The sequence below is a fragment of the Anopheles arabiensis genome, chromosome 2, assembly GCF_016920715.1.
Source record: "Anopheles arabiensis isolate DONGOLA chromosome 2, AaraD3, whole genome shotgun sequence".
NCBI lineage: Eukaryota > Metazoa > Arthropoda > Insecta > Diptera > Culicidae > Anopheles > Anopheles arabiensis.
This window is the reverse complement of record NC_053517.1, coordinates 56,021,459-56,037,951: the sequence shown is the minus strand read 5'-3', so window position 1 is coordinate 56,037,951 and position 16,493 is coordinate 56,021,459. Positions and strand designations below refer to the sequence as shown.

At 39.0% G+C, this 16,493-nt stretch overlaps 4 protein-coding genes across 14 annotated transcripts in view; 1 reads left to right on the top strand and 3 right to left on the bottom strand.

The window, feature by feature from the left end:
• Positions 1-1,548, bottom strand: part of LOC120894260 — a 38,645-nt gene extending 37,097 nt beyond the window's left edge. For both annotated transcript variants that reach the window (XM_040296746.1, XM_040296745.1), the window contains exon 1: positions 41-1,548. In XM_040296746.1, the coding sequence (XP_040152680.1) occupies positions 41-591 (551 nt within the window). In that variant the 5' untranslated portion in view covers positions 592-1,548. The remainder of the gene's footprint in view (positions 1-40) is intronic.
• An 867-nt stretch (positions 1,549-2,415) lies between these two features.
• LOC120898424 (sodium-independent sulfate anion transporter-like) lies at positions 2,416-4,060 on the bottom strand. The gene is made up of 2 exons (XM_040304269.1): positions 3,941-4,060; positions 2,416-3,854 (listed from the first exon to the last, which is right to left on the bottom strand). Exons 1-2 carry the CDS (start codon positions 3,963-3,965, stop codon positions 2,509-2,511), a joined length of 1,371 nt encoding a protein of 456 aa, XP_040160203.1. The 5' UTR covers positions 3,966-4,060; the 3' UTR covers positions 2,416-2,508.
• LOC120898370 (sodium-independent sulfate anion transporter-like) lies at positions 3,961-9,917 on the bottom strand. 6 transcript variants are annotated; one of them, XM_040304209.1, is made up of 6 exons: positions 7,432-7,723; positions 7,176-7,352; positions 6,530-6,967; positions 6,110-6,460; positions 5,154-6,037; positions 3,961-4,072 (listed from the first exon to the last, which is right to left on the bottom strand). In XM_040304209.1, exons 2-6 carry the CDS (start codon positions 7,261-7,263, stop codon positions 4,061-4,063), a joined length of 1,773 nt encoding a protein of 590 aa, XP_040160143.1. In that variant the 5' UTR covers positions 7,264-7,352; positions 7,432-7,723; the 3' UTR covers positions 3,961-4,060. The 6 variants fall into 6 exon arrangements, with proteins under 6 accessions (XP_040160143.1, XP_040160116.1, XP_040160135.1 ...); XM_040304182.1 differs by having other exon boundaries at positions 4,038-4,137; positions 7,432-7,724; XM_040304201.1 differs by lacking the exons at positions 3,961-4,072; positions 7,176-7,352; positions 7,432-7,723 and adding exons at positions 9,656-9,737; positions 9,811-9,917 and having other exon boundaries at positions 4,181-6,037.
• Positions 8,204-16,287, top strand: LOC120898399 (sodium-independent sulfate anion transporter-like). 5 transcript variants are annotated; one of them, XM_040304255.1, is made up of 7 exons: positions 8,204-8,546; positions 10,343-10,505; positions 10,651-10,673; positions 14,351-14,435; positions 14,498-15,150; positions 15,239-15,994; positions 16,055-16,287. In XM_040304255.1, the coding sequence occupies exons 4-7, from the start codon at positions 14,363-14,365 to the stop codon at positions 16,277-16,279; spliced, it is 1,707 nt and encodes a 568-aa protein (XP_040160189.1). In that variant the 5' UTR covers positions 8,204-8,546; positions 10,343-10,505; positions 10,651-10,673; positions 14,351-14,362; the 3' UTR covers positions 16,280-16,287. The 5 variants fall into 5 exon arrangements, with proteins under 5 accessions (XP_040160189.1, XP_040160171.1, XP_040160180.1 ...); XM_040304237.1 differs by having other exon boundaries at positions 8,205-8,546; positions 10,343-10,673; XM_040304246.1 differs by lacking the exons at positions 8,204-8,546; positions 10,343-10,505; positions 10,651-10,673 and adding an exon at positions 13,885-14,081 and having other exon boundaries at positions 14,207-14,435.
• The last annotated feature ends 206 nt before the right edge of the window (positions 16,288-16,493 follow it).

Below are 16,493 nucleotides of genomic sequence, written 5' to 3'. Positions count from 1 at the left end.
CCGTCGATCATTTAATAAATATACAAATAAATATACAAACCCAGCTTGGTAGCTGCTGATAAAATTTGTAGCAAGGGGCACATGTCTGCAGAACAGGATCTGGGACAGGATCTTGTAGGCGGCATTAACGAACGTTATGGCTCGAGAATTATAATAATCCAGTTTGTCGCCCTTTTTGTATACTGGGTGAATAACACTCAACTTCCACTCCTTCGGTAGTTCCTGCTGCTCCCAGACTTTCACGATTAGCTGATGCATTTCGACGATAAGCCTCTCTGGCATCATCTTGAAGAGCACGGCCGCCAGTCCATCACTGTCAGCAGACTTATTGCTCTTAAACTGCTTGATTGCGCTGGCAATTTTGTTCAGAGATGGTGGGGGCACTTCGTCGTCTGCACTGATGCTGTTGTCTTCGCCAATGCTGTCGCTGTTGTTACTGCTGAGCTGCTGCTGTGGTGGTTGCCTTGTTCTGCCACTTGCGCCAACCTCTCCTGCCTCTGCTCCATTCAGATGTTCTTCGTAGTAGCACTTCCAACTTTCGATCACCTCCCGCTCGTCTGTCAGGAGATTTCCTTCCGCATCCCGACACATTGCGGTTTTAGGAGCAAACCCGCTCCGCGCCTCATTCAATCTCCTGCAGAACAAGCGGGTGTCTCCCGACTAGGCTAGCTGCTTCAGACCTGGAAGAACAGGGTTTATTGTGTTCTCAGTCGTCTGTAGTGCTCCACGTTCTGAAGGGTTTCATGCCGCAGCATACGGGCGCGCGCTGCATTCTTGTCGGTTAATGCCAGTGGCAGATTTAACGGTACACGGACTGAGCGGCCGCGGGGCCCCGTGGATGGTAATTCCAGCATATACAACAGTATGTATAGTAGTCGATGTTGAAGCTTTTTACCGGCACCCACAGTCTGATGACAGCTCCACAGTATGATTTCAAAATTTTCCTAGTCGATTGCAACACTCCTCTATATGCTTGCAAACTTCCACAGCATGCTTGCTATATTCCTCTACCGATTTAAACATTTCCTTATATATGATATGATTCCAAAGAACTATTTCCTTATATGATTTAAAACCCTGTATCACTTTGTTTTAATTTAACGACCAACGCATTTGAAGAGAATATTTTATTAATTTCTAATTTTGGCGACACGGGATTAAGGCAGATGTTCTTCTTTTGGCAAAACAACCGCTGCCGGTCAAGGCCTGTCTGTACTCACGTGGCAATAAGCCAAGTAGTCGAGGGATCTCGAATACCCCCCCACTCCGCCAGCAAACCATTACGGTGAGTTTGATTCATAGCCAAATGCTATAATAGTGCTCGTCTGCTTAAAAACATAAAAACTTATACAGTAGAACGTCCATTATCCGGGCAGCTCGGGACCGGACGGATGCCGGTTAATCGATTTGCACGGATGGTCCAAGAAATGTTAAATTCATATAACAATTATAACATTCACTAGTTTTATGATTAATTCACTTTGAATCAATCGATTAATCGTTAGTAGAATATTATTTTAATCAATAACTATAGGTTTAACAACTGTTCATGAACAAAACTGAATTTCGAAAACAACACTACACACTACAGAGCTGCACAAAAAACTGGTTGCCCACTTGACTATCGCTGCAAATTTTCGCCGTATGTTTGAACAGCTGTCACATTTATGCGCACGGTTAAGCCGTCCGACGCTTAATCCGCCCCGGATAATCGACGTTCTACTGTAGTATACAAAACTTATACGGAGACCCACTCACGTCTATCTCTCGGCTCGGCTCGTGGGGGAGTAACCTCTTCGAGTTTACTTCGTCTCTAGGTGACAGTCCCTATCTCCTGAGAGAAGGAGGCCCAACCAGCAAGCTGCAAGGCCGCCTACAAGAGGGCACTCCCCACTAACAAAAATAACAACAGTGTGTGTATATTTACTTGGACATGTATCTACTATTGCTTTACAATGGTTCAACTAAAATCTAAACAAATCAATTTAATATAAAACAAATTTTCATTTTATTTCATAAAAATGTTGCTTACGTCTCAATAGTCTGATTTTCAAGGGCATTTAAATTTGAATCAAATGAAATTCTTCCTAAACAGCACTTCTCGTTGGTGTTTGTTGAGCAATGAGCTCCTTGATTATTACGTCTATGCTTTCTTCGTGTCTAAAAGTTTTCTGAAACAAAGTTCTATTCATTCTGAGTAGAGTACATTGTACTGAACGGTTCCATTTCCAGTACACTATTTTCCGATCTGAATGCTCCAGATCGTGCGTCATACTGACGAGTGCTTTCGCTACAGTAGTGTCCACCGAATTTATATGCAATCCGTCGAGAACGATAAATTGACACTGATGCTTATCTGCTTGCTTAAGAAGTTGATGTTTCAGATATTCCGCGGATGAATACATCAGATTCTGGTCAGGTTGGGCGACTAGGGCGCAAATTCCATCGATTGTCAAAGGCATCGTCTCAATAGATGGTCGTGATATTTGGTACAGAACAATACACACGTTAATTCCAATACCGACAATCATACCGTACTAGACCAAGAAGTAAACAAGCCACCATCGTACACATCATTGGAATAAAGTCTATACGTTTCGTGCGCCAAATTTCCGCAGCTGCTTGAAATTCAACCATGAAGAGCATCGCCGCTATTATGACTCCTGCTAGCGATGCTTTTGGGATGTAGTAGAACGTTTTCGTAAGCAATCCAAGGGCAACAAGTACGACGATTCCGGTAGTGATACCTCCAAGCTGTGTTCGAACTCCACTGTTATTGTTCACTGCAGATCTCGTAAATGATCCCGTAACAGGCATGGATGACACAAACGAACCAGCAATGTTGCTTATACCGAGAGCTATCATTTCCTGCGTGGCATCAATAGGTTTGCCTTTTGAAAAGGCTTTAGCGATAGCAACCGATTCTAAGACGGCAATGAGCGGTAAGGTTATGATAGAAGTACCTAGTTTGGTAATCATTTCCGAAAAACTGTACGATTGCTCGCCTATGGTGGTGCTGAACGGTGGAAGCTGAATTGGTGGCAAGCCAGGGGTCACATTTCCAGTGAGCAGAAAAGGATGCGAGTTTCGAATATCGCTCAGACTATAAGCGAGGAAAGCCCCAGTTATTACTGCTATCGCATTTCTTGAGAGAGCCACATACTTCCCAAACATCCTCCAAATAATGTTTCCTTTGAGGTTTTTCATTTGCATCAATATCAGTAGAACAATGATAGTGGAGACACCAAGCACACTATCCCACAATCTGATGTCTTGAACATGTTGGAATACATTTATCCAAGAGTCTAAAAATTCGTTCGATTGTCCAGAAATCCCAATTAAAGATTTCACTTGTCCACTGGCAATTGTTATAGCTGCGGCAGAAGTGAATCCAACCGTAACAGGAAACGAAATGAACTGCACGAGGAATCCTAAATTAAGTATGCCGAGCAATAGAACCACACATCCAGTGACGAATGCCGAGAGTATTGCGAATTCTGGTCCACTATTTCCCACGTGTGCATTTATCATGAGCGACATTATTGCAGTAGGTCCAATTGTTACATCTTTGCAGCTTCCTACAATGCAATAAATGAAACACCCCATAAATGCTGAATACAATCCATATTGCGGATCTAAATTGGCTATAGCTGCGTAAGCAATTCCTTGTGGTATAACTGTCAGCGCAACAGAAAGCCCGGCCACAATATCATCTACTAGATATTGCAATGTATATGACGGCAGCCACTGAAGAATAGGTAAACGTTTGAACAATTGTTTGCGTGTAAAAAATCCTCGTGTGCAGGTATAAATTATTTCCATAGGCTGTGGGAAACTTTCACGTATGTCTTCACCTGCAAAATTCAAAAAGCAAAAATATTTCGCTAAATCACTCAATCATAGAGTTTGTTATAATTGCTGAAAGGAATACTTTACTAACCGTTTGCTTTGCTTTCGAGTGGCATCTTCAAGTTAGGCGTCTATAACGTTGGAATTTTCTTGTTTTTGTTGTTGTGCTGTTGTTGTTGTTGTTGTTTACCACGGGTTTACTTTCATTGGTTTACAGCTGATTCTGAAAATTCAACCAATATTCAACGCGTCTCTAACAAAATTATTGCTTCGATACTGTTTTCCACACTTCACATAAGTGCACAAAAAAAAGAAATAATACACCATTAGATTTCGCAGGAGATGTTTATATAATTTCTCCTTCTATTTACAACAATAATTGTGCAATCCTGAAAAAAAAAACAATTCTCGAAAACAACAATCACAAAAACCGCCTACTATGAGTGTGTATGTGTTTGACATGAAGCCAGTCAACTAAGTTCTATCATACTAATAGTCGCATTGCAAAGCTTTTCCAGTGTTTATATACACAGTCCTCATAAAGGACATATAGACGACAATAAACAGTTTATTAAGTTCCTAATAGCAGCAATCTTGCATTAGTGTTATACACGCAAACACAATTGCAGAGTCACTCACAAGCTTATCAATGATTCAAGTAGCATGCACCATTTACACACTTCAGAAGGAAATATGTTCAATAGTAATTGCAGACAACCTACTCTTTGTGATGTTTAAGGCCTTCATCATAAGATATGTTTTCGATGTAGCAGCCAATCAGAAGATAAGTTTTAGTGTGTTATCGTGAGAATACCGCCTGTTATTTCTTCAATCATGAATCTTGATTGGTACTGTTCAATTCTTAAGTTATCTTAACAATTTCATTTTTTTAACAAAATTGGTATCGTTTGAAAAATATTTTATTTTTACACACTGTTAATGCGTGAGCTTATTCACACAATACTGTAGCGAAACAAAAGAAACCAACGAAAATAATGCTTCGTGCACAGCTAGGACCCCTTTAACGTCTTATTATTGACAAAGCTTTTGTGTCTAACAAAACAGTTTTTAAGAACTTTTAAAACACGTCGTAAAGAATTAAACAATAATCACCTCTTTTTCTGAGTTTTCAGCAATTACGTTAATTTCACCTGACTTAATGCCACTTTTGTTATGTACTATTGCTCTTCTTCAAACAAGAACATACGAACCTATATTTTTTTTTACTAGGGTAAGCTTTCGTTACAGATTTCCTTGTCTAATTGTTCTAGTCCTCCATTCTTAAATAGAGGATGGAATTGTACCTTGTTTAATCGTATCAACGTGCACCTCACCGAACGATTCCAGTTCCACAGTAATACTGTGCGTCCTCTCAGCGCTAATTCTTCAATGGTGCTTGAGAAGATTTTTGCGGCCGTAGAATCGACGTAGCTGACATTGCTACCGTCGATTATCACAGTAGTCACTTGAGTCTTATCCGTACGTTTTACTACTTCGTGCTTCAGGTATTCAATAGACGAATAGATAAGGCTCTGATCCGGTTTCACGACCATGGCCTCAATACCAGAACTCGTACGAAGAAGTGCCTGGTCAATGTTAGGCCTTGACGTCATGTATAGAACAAAACAGATATTCAAAGCTATTCCAATCAACATACCATACTCCAAGCCTAGCAGTAGACAGGAAACTAAAGTCACCATAAATGGTATTATGTCCACCTTCTTTGTTCGCCATATCTCTAAAGCCGCATGAAATTCTATCATGAAAAACATTGCAGCTATCATCACCCCTGCCAGCACGGTTTTCGGTATAAAGTAGAAGGTGTCGGTTAATAGACCCAGAGACAGCAGCACTAATACACCGGTTACTATCCCACCTAGAGGCGTCCTGACACCGCTGTTATTGTTCACCGCCGTTCTAGTGAACGATCCGGTGATCGGCATGGACGATACAAGCGATCCAAAAATGTTACACATTCCCAGTGCGACTAATTCCTGTGAGGCGTCAATCGACTTTCCCTTCGAAAATGCTTTAACGATTGCAATCGTCTCCAGAATAGCAATCAATGGAAGTGCAATGATTGATGAGCCGAGCATTGATGTCATTTCATTGAAAGCGAGCGTTTGATTATTAAACACTGTGGTAAACGGTGGCAATTTTATAGGAGGAAGTCCTGGAGTAACCGTTCCTGAAATGATAGATGTACAATTTTGTTATAGTTTTTGCATCTTTTTTCTGGTTCAAAGCAAAAAACACGTACCAGTCAAGGAGAAAGGTTTAGATCCAAAGGTAGAACAGTAATACGCCAACGCTGCACCTCCAATGACTACGACTGCATTTCGTGAAAGTGCAAGATATTTACCCATTAGGGACCATTTACTCCGCAAACTTCGCAGTAGTAAAAGTACACCAATTGTAGTAAATCCCAGCACCGCATCCCACAGCTTAGTTTGACCAATGTGTTCATACACATTGATCCACGAATCGATGAATTCGTTAGACCGACCTGGCAATCCGAGCAGGGATTTCACCTGTCCACTTGCAATCGTTATGGCCGCTGCAGACGTGAAACCGGCAGTCACAGGCATCGATATGAATTGCACCAAAAATCCTGCGTCCGAATCCAAGCATATCAAGTTTTAGATGGTGTTGTTTACATAGTTATTTCTACTATACATACCTAAGTTTAGTAAACCAAGCATTAAAATAATACATCCTGTCAGAAAAGTTAACAATATGGCAAAGTTTGCTCCAAGACTGCCTACGTAAACTTGCACCATAAGTGCCATGATTGCCGTAGGGCCGATAGTAAGATCCTTGCAGCTTCCAAACACACAGTATACAAAGCATCCCATAAATGCTGAATACAGTCCATACTGGGGCTCCAGGTTGGCCATCACAGCAAAAGCAATCCCTTGTGGTATCACAGTCAAACCAACAGATAGTCCAGCAACGATATCTTCTAGCAGGAATCTTGCTTCATACGCCGGCAACCATTGCAGAATTGGTAGACGTTTGAAGATAAATTTTCGGTTGCAAAAGCCTCCCAGTTTCGAGGTCAGCATTGGTCCCACTGATGGAAATTTCTCGCTGCAATCCTCTTCTACATCGCCGTTTTCTGTTTGGAAATGAGATACAATAATATTAATAAAAAAACAGAACAAAAACAATAAACTTCCCCAACAAAGCATGATGCTACTGCCCTTATCAATGTCAAGGTCAACCATTGAACCATTGAAGTGTGAATTCTATCGTTCCAAAGGCATAAACTCGCACATCGATTACGATGCATCTCACGTTCATAATCGCCACATTGTGGAACCTACCATTAAGTTGCTTTTGTTTACGTTCTTCTAGTTCCGATAACGTCACGCAATGTACTGCCATTTTCGGTTCCAGCGCACAACCAACCATAACTTGTAATTTTCCTACTGTTAATCAACACTTACACCAATCACCGTTTATCACTAAGCTCCTCTACATTAAGTATTGTTTAAACAATACTGTTTTAAGAAACCAAAAAAGTATAAATTATAAACTTTTTTTATGCGTTTTTTTCTACCGCATACATAGAATACATACATACTGTTTCTACCACTAATGAAAAGGTGTCTTTCCTGATCAGATGCAACAGTGCATGTTTGCTAATAATGCAGTTCATGTGTGACACAAAAACACAACTACCCTGCCACGTGATCTAAAGTTACATTTACACGACAATCAACAACTCAACAACAATGGATTGATGGGACAGGAGCGGGAAGGTATGATTAACTGATCATTTTCTAAATAAAAATTCCCCGATCATGTGTTTCAGTACTGTCTGGTGAACTATACAACACTATACTGAACGCCAGCTGCGCTGTGCACTGCCCGTTATATCAGCTGCCGTCATGCCCAGAATTGGCGCTAAATACTTCCGCGCATCGTGCGAGGGCTGCTTTCAAAGTAGCTTGCAAAATATTTATTATTCATGTATATCTACATTTTCAATCGAAATAGCTAATGTTTGCTTTGAAACTCTTTCAGTGCTATTATATAAGGGAATTTTATTTACTGCAACATATTATTTGTTTTTTTATTAACTGAAACTTCTTTTCTCAGCTCAGCAGAATTAATCTCAATACTTTTCGATTTGCCGACTTACTCAACAGTTATTGTTAAAGCTCAGTAAACGGTAAACATGCTAAAGAATCTATAGTGTTCAATTTGTTGTTATATATGCTATATTGGAGTAGCAAACAATACTAAACAAACAAGAGCTAGGTACAAAGCATCACACAATTCCTTATGAGATTTTCTTTACATGATCTATGGATAAGATAAAGTTTTTTTCAAAATCGATGACCAGACAAGTACGCATTCGACCAGCTACAGCTTCAATCAGTAAAATTCCCATCGTACACCGATGGGATTTCCATGACAAAACTTCACAAACCTGCTGGAGCTTTTTGTCACGACCCCTTCGTAATACGTTTTGATATTTGCTGTCTTTTAGTCGATCGTAAGCTTCTGCTCAGAAATGCAAATAATTCGTGTTCACTCTTAACATTCTCACGATCGTGGCAGTGCAGTGATTTTTTTTATAAAAAGTGAAAAAGGCGTTAGATTTATAGAATCAAATCAATCGAAAACAGCCAGTCGAACTTTTCCATAAGCTTCACAACAATACTTTATACAGTAAACCATTAATAATGGTAAGTATTATAATAATAGCAAAGTATTATAATTACAATCAATCTTCTTGTGGTTTGGTCTAGCAAACGTTTGATCCGATGACGGGCATGTTATTAAGTTGTACGTATGATTTGACGATAGTAGCAAAAAAATTGTCGTTTTGGGGATTTCAAAGTTATGATGTAAATGTAGTTAAACTTAAAAGTGAAACGATAGTTATTGGTGGAACCAGCAACAACATGTGTCGACGATAAAACAAAAATCCGTCCACCCAAAAGTACACCAGACGAATGTGCAAATATTTATCGTATTATCAACGTTGATAAAACAAAGCGTGTTGACTAAGGTCAAAAATAGCCTACGCGTTTTTATTTATAGCTCGCACGCTTTCAATGGGTTGCAATATACACCATGAAATATACACCACGCCACAATAAGCAAGTATGTAACACTCAAGCCTTAAGTGTATTTCGGTGGAGTATTCGACAAACTCTCTCCCTCTGTCTCGAGTTTTTTTTACTGTTAATGTAGTTTTGAGTTGTACGTACATTTATTTTATAAATTAGTATGATGAACTTTATTATAACATTTTGCTTGAATCTGTATGTATTGTGCGTATGCTGGCAACGAAGACGTTTTACATTCTGAGAGCAAAACGGCTTATTTGCATTCGTAGTTATTGCAAACGATGTTACAAGCAGCCGTTGCTAACTGATTTAAAACTAGCAACAATCATTTATGTCATGCTTCACCAACTGTGGAAAAAAGTTTTTACTCACGGACGAACAGTTTCATCATAAAGTTTAAATTGATAATTAGCTGTTAAATGCAAATTGAATTGAATTTAATGCAGATTGAAAGGCGAAACTTTATCAGAAATTTAGTGTGTAGAGATTTGTGGTGCGGAGGAATTTAAAAAGTTTTCGCTGGCAATTGGCAAACTCGTGACAGTTATCATGTATTGAAGATCTTAACAAGCACAGAACATGTATTAAATTGTATTTCTTGCCCTTGTCACACAAAAAAAAATCCATCTGAACGTTGTTTGAATACATATGTTATCGAAATACGGGACGAACATTTAAATCAGTGTTGCGGAACCTATTCCATTTATCTCAAGGATACATACCTCCAGTAAACACTGATTTCAATAACGGTTTTTCGCCTGGTTTTTCCATTTTTACTGTAGTAAAATGTTACACTGGTTTAACCTGTTGCCAAGTACAAATTAAAGCACTTTAAATCGGTTAGCACTTCAAATAGACAGCAAAAGACGTTGTCTACCAGTGTCACAGTTGTGTCCCGAAGAATGAACTGCTTCCAGTATGAGTACAGGAGATAAAATGTTACAGCAGCTAGACGCTAGTGATACTTATAATCTACAGAGCGATTTCGTTTTCTTATCTTCGTGATATCATACAAATTTTGCTTGGCGACAAACGTTTTCACGGCCTCAAGTATTATAAACGCTTCGAAATGTTTAAAGAAAGGAAAACTACAGATTATATATCTGTACTCCAAGCAAGGACATTTCACCCGTAGTAGTACAAGGATTAAGTGTGCCTCTAAAATGCTCTTGATTGTTTAGAGATGTAGCAAGTATGTCATGCAAATAAATAATTAAATTATTTAAAAACATATAACATGCATGCTTATTGCGTATTGAATAAATAAATAAATGAATAAATAAATAAATCAAATAGTGTTGTACCTTATGATTATTTTGCCGACGGTCTGACACTAATCGAACAAGGCATCGAACATGAAAATTGTATGGAATATGACAAGTATAAGTTTTGTGTTTTTTTTTTTCTAGATGTTTGACGGCGCTCCTCCATAAACGTGATGCAGGTTTATTTGAGTCGGAATCTGCAGTGATTAGTGATTTGAATCACGAAGCGAATCTCAAACCTCTGCACAGGCGACCCTCGACATACGACGATTTACTGATACGACGATTTTGATTGTCGATTGACATTTAATACGGACGTCACACGAGGCGTAAACTCAAAAAGTTTACGCTTGATTTGTATGGGAGAGCGTAAACTTCTTGTCAAAAGATTTCAGGGTTGTATGGCTGAAATCCAGTTTACGCCAAAGTTTACGCTTCGTGTGACGTCCGTATAAAAGCCATCATTTGGAAAAAGGTAGTATTTTTTTAAATTTCTTACTGATGGCCGTTTTATACACATTCATAATTAGGCGAAAGAACTATGTTGGAGTCAAAGCCTCTATAAATTATTCTAACATACACATTCATAAATATTCTCCAACTAACCAATCTTGAATATTTATATCTTGTTAATGAATTTTTGAGCAAAATCAATACAGTATCGAACATCAGCTGGCATCGCGAAAGAAATGGTTTAAAATTAACAGTCGTTAAAAATTAACCAGAGTCGTTTAAAATTTCTAGAATTTGGCATCGCGAACGCATTGAGTTCATTTGGTAATTTTAACGACTGGTCCTATGCTGCCGTTAAACAAACGACTGTCAAAAGCGTATGCGATAGAAATTAACAGTCGTTTAATTAAACTGCTCGAATTTTTCCCCGTGTTTGCCTATATGCGATATCGAGCAGTCGTTAACTGTTTTCACGGTCGTTTATTTTAACAGGAATGAACAACAAATGAACTCGGTTAAACCAAAATGAACTTTAAACGACTGTTAAAAAGAGTTCATTTATTCGCGATGCCGGCTATAGACTGGACGACTGGTCGTTAAAACTAACAAATAAACTCAATGCGTCCGCGATGTCAAATTCTATCAATTTTAAACGACTCTGGTTAATTTTTAACGACTGTTAATTTTAAATCATTTCTTTCGCGATTCCAGCTGTTGTTTTAGAACAAAGAGCTCGCAGAAAATTTGTCGCGGCACAAAAGTTGGTCGTCTAGGAGCAGTGTATCTCGAATGTCGCGTAACTCGGCGAAAGACTGTATCATAGATTTCGATTCTTCAATTTCGATTATAACTTTAATTTGACATAAATTCGATATACGACCTTTAGAGCAGTGGCAATGCTTTTTCGCATACGATTTTATCGGATGGCCTGTCAAATTTTTATATGGGATTTGACAGATAACGTTGGACGACGAAATCGCATCCGATCAGCGTTGCCGCCGCCCTTAGACTTACGACTTGCTTTGGGAATCGTTTTCGGTCCCAAATACAGTCGTAACTCGGAGATCACCTGTATTTCGAGATACAGTAGAGCGACGTTCATCCGGGCTTATCGGGGCTCCCCAATTAACATTTGCTCGAAATTGTTTTTCCATATCTACTCGATTAGTACCAGATACGCTTGAAATTGAGAATTTGTGTGTGATCAAGGGTGTTGAAAGCGCCAAAATTTGGTGTGTTCGTAAATTAGTAGTTCCTTTATCGACAGACGATGCCGTCGAGCTCATTTTTCATTCATAGCTATGATTTTTGATGAAAAACAAAAGATAATTTTGTGTGACGTTATTCTATAAAAAATGGGTTTTATTTAAGTATAAAATGGAATCATGATATTTAAGTATAACATGACCAACTATAACGATAGGAAACATCATTTTCGAGGGAATCTAGAAGAAAGTAACGAAAAAGCCGCATCACAGTTGATTTTAAAGTACTTTTTCTAAAACATCTCTTGAAATGGTGTAGTTTAAAAGAAGTTTAAGGTGCCCGAGTGAAATTGTTCGAAATTGTATTTCCCTTTCTGCTCGACTAGTACTCGATAGGCCTGAGATTTGTGTGTGAACAAGAGTGTCAAAAGCGCCATGATTTTGTGTATCCGTAAATTAGACCTTCTTCTATCGATACACGATAACGTCCAGTTCATTTTACATTCATAGTGTAGGTAATCGATGAAGAATGCAAGAAAACTCTGTGGGGTGTTATTTTGTGAAAATTCGATATTTTAAGGTATAAAATGGCTAAATCACCTATTATATCGATAAGAAACGTTATTTGCCGGCAAAACTAGAAGAAAGAAACAAAACATTCGCATCACAGGTGTTTTAAAGGGCTTTTTTCTAAATTCCCTTAAACTGGTGCAGTTTAAGGGAAGTTTGAGGCGTCAGTTTAAGGAAAATAGCTCGAATTCTCAATAATCCGTGCTCGAAAATGTCAATTGGATAATTAACATTTTCGAGCACGAATAGCCGGGAATGCGAGCAAAGTCCCTTAAACTGGAGCCTTAACCAAAGTGCCAGAAATCCACTAAACGACCACTAAACGGGTTCTAAACGACTCAAGCTCTCTACCTACACGGAATATAGAAAGACTTCGTTTAGCAGACGACAAACGACTCATGCATTCTTAATATAGCAAAAAGCTGGTCGTGCCATCTGTTGATGGGATGTACAACCAGTGGAGCTTCCTCGCTTAGATGAGAGCTTTCTCATTCCCTCTATACTATTCTATGGTTTTGCGTTGAAATTATACATTGTTAGAACTAGAACGGCGATACGATTGTTTAAATACTAAACTCCAATTGAAACCACCAGCACTGAAGCAAGTGAGATTTGAGTAATGGTCGTTGGTGTTGATACCCACGTATCTGACCACACGACCATTCATATAGATTTTTGCTCAGAATGTTAGAAGGCTATATAGATCATGATAAGATGAAACTTGTCGAAACACATTAAAAGAAAAGGATAGCAATATAATGATGAGTTGTAATACGCCATCTATTGATCAAACCAATGAAGCTGTGGAACTTTCTTTTTTTTTTTAATATATATTTGATTTTCCAGTTTAAGCTTAATCCGTGGTGCTTGGGAAACTTCCCTTAAACTGCACCAGTTCAGGGGAATTTAAAAAAAGGCCTTTAAAATCAACTGTGATGCGGCTTTTTCGTTGCTTTCTTCTAGATTTGCTCGGAAATGATGTTTCCTATCGTTATAGTTGGCCATGTAGCCATTTCATACTTAAATAATAGCGATTTTTCATAAAATAACGCTACACAAAAGTAACTTTTTTTTTCATCAAAAATCAAAGATTTGAATGTTAAATGTGCTCGGCGGCATCGTTCATCGATAGAAGAAAATCTTTTTTACGAGCACACCCAATCTTGGCGCTTTTAACACACTTTATCACACACAAATCCACAATTTCAGGCGTATCTAGTACTAATCGAGCAGATATGGGACAACAGTTTCGAGCAAATGTCACTTGGGTGGGGAGTAGTCCCTACATTTTTTGGAACTGCGTAATTCTAGAGCCGCCTGTACTCGTATCTTGACAGCTGTTTAAGACAGTTTTCAAAATAACAACAAAACATTTGTTTATTGCCAATTGCCCTCCGTTCTCTGCAAGCCACACGTAATTTGAGAAGAAACATGTTTTAGAATTGCTTTGTGCACAAATCGTATTGTAATGGGTTCAAACATTTTTATAATTGTGAAAGAAAATCAATACTCCTTTAAGTGTAATAATTCAGAGGCAACTTAGGGCCTACACTGTATCTCGCGTACGGCACGCGTTCAACGGCAGATTGATACATAATCTGTCTTATTGGAATGACCTATATTGTGATAATGTAATTGTTTGTGCTACTATGACGGTATTTATCATGAAGGCTAAGATAACGATACTAAGCTGGGTACTCTTTATAACCATACTATCAACGCACTCTCATCGTTGCCGACATCCGTAGTTATTAACGGAATATCTTTATGATACGTTTAGGTAAAAACTTCCTTACCATCTTCGGCACACTTCTTCCCTTCAATTCATATTGCAAACAATTGAAATTATGATGGTTTACAACCTGCGGCATCTATGATTATAAAGAGAACGGAGCTGTAATGAAGAGTTGACGACTTATTTCAGATTTGAAACACAATGAACACAGAAGCAACGGAGAGCACATTGTACACGGTGAAGGAGAATGTAGCGGTAGAACCCGAAAGACGAGGTACGTACTGCGCAGATGGGGTGAAAAGTTCAATAATTCATTAGATATACACACGTTTACAGACAGTCTGGATCATCGAGAACATTTTCCCAACTTTGGGCATCACATTGTACGTCAGTTCAACAATTTATGGACAAAAGAAACGGCATTACGCAGGCTCCCATTTTTAAAATGGGCACCAAATTATAATCTTACTAGTCTGGTATCTGATATTATTGCCGGCATTACGGTTGGTCTTACATCTATACCCCAAAGTATCGCCTACGCCACCGTGGCCAACCTGGAACCCCAGTATGGATTATACTCGAACTTCATGGGGTCGTTTATTTATGCTTTCCTAGGATCTGTCAAAGAGATCACGGTCGCCCCAACTGCCGTAATGGCGTTGATGGTTCAACAACCTGTGCTGGACCTTGGACCAGCTGGGGCCGTTTTGTTGTCATTTTTATCAGGATGCATCATGCTCCTGCTGGGATGTTTCAACTTTGGATTTGTGGTGCAATTCATATCAATGCCAGTGATCACGGGATTTATTACAGCTGCTGCAATAACCATCATCAGCAGCCAGCTGAAGTCTTTGATGGGAATTTCCTCTTCAGGAAAGTCTTCTGGGTTCGTCGACACTTGGATCAATCTGTACGAAAACATTGGCGAAACACGGCTTTGGGACTCGGTATTAGGATTTAGTTCGCTGACGCTACTGATTCTTTTGACGGTAAGTTTGGTAACTGACTAATGTTTCATATTTTCTCTCTCGTAAGCCTCTAATCAGCCATTGTATATCACTTTATTATTTATTTCAGCTCATTAAGGGACGCGGCAAAGGGGCTTGGAAAATATTCACAAAATATATCTGCTTACTGAGAAATGCCATGATCGTGCTGAGCGGAGGATTGCTCGCATATATTTGTAGCACTCAAGAAAAGTATCCTTTTAGACTAACCGGAAAAGTGGCGTCAGGCCTGCCCTCAATACAACTTCCTCCGTTTGAAACAGAGCATGATGGCAAACATTACGACTTTGGTGATATGTTACGCATCCTTGGATCGTCTGTGATTTCGATTCCTCTCATATCTATTCTCGAAATCGTATCAATAGGAAAAGCATTTTCGCGTGGAAGGTTAGTAGATGCAACACAAGAAATGCTTTCACTTGGGTGCTGCAATGTGGCAAGTTCCTTCATATCCTCCATACCGACAACCGCTTCGTTCGCCAGATCCGCGATTAACAGTAGCAGCGGAGTAGTTACACCATTTGGTGGTGTATTTACGGGAGCATTGGTTTTGCTTGCGCTCGGACTGCTGACAGATTATTTTTTCTACATTCCAAAAACTACATTGGCAGCAGTCATCATTGCAGCAATGATATTCATCATTGAGTATCGAGCTGTAGCAGAAATGTGGCGTATTAAGAGAATGGATATGGTGCCCTTTTTAGTAACAGTTATAGCATGTCTGTTTTTGGGCCTGGAAATTGGAATTGTCGTTGGCATCGCTGTCAATTTATGCTTCCCTCTCTATCTAACATCTCGTCCTAGAATTACCCATCGTATTATGAATGTAAGTAAGGATGCATTGGTTATCGCACGGCATAACCTCATTTCCATATCTTTTTTGCAGGTCAAAGAAGCAACCGTATTGATCATTCGTCCTGATAGCGACCTTGCGTTTTCATCGGCAGAATATTTCCGCGAGAAGATCCTTAAACTAGTCACAAAAACCTTACCCGATATTGTGTTGATCGATGGTGAATGGGTCAAATTTGTGGACAGTACAGTAGTCCGAAATTTGTCTAGCACCGTTAGTGACCTCAAGCAACAAGAACGGCATGTGCTACTTTGCTAAATAAATAAATGAATAAATAAATAAATCAAATAGTGTTGTACCTTATGATTATTTTGCCGACGGTCTGACACTAATCGAACAAGGCATCGAACATGAAAATTGTATGGAATATGACAAGTATAAGTTTTGTGTTTTTTTTTTCTAGATGTTTGACGGCGCTCCTCCATAAACGTGATGCAGGTTTATTTGAGTCGGAATCTGCAGTGATTAGTGA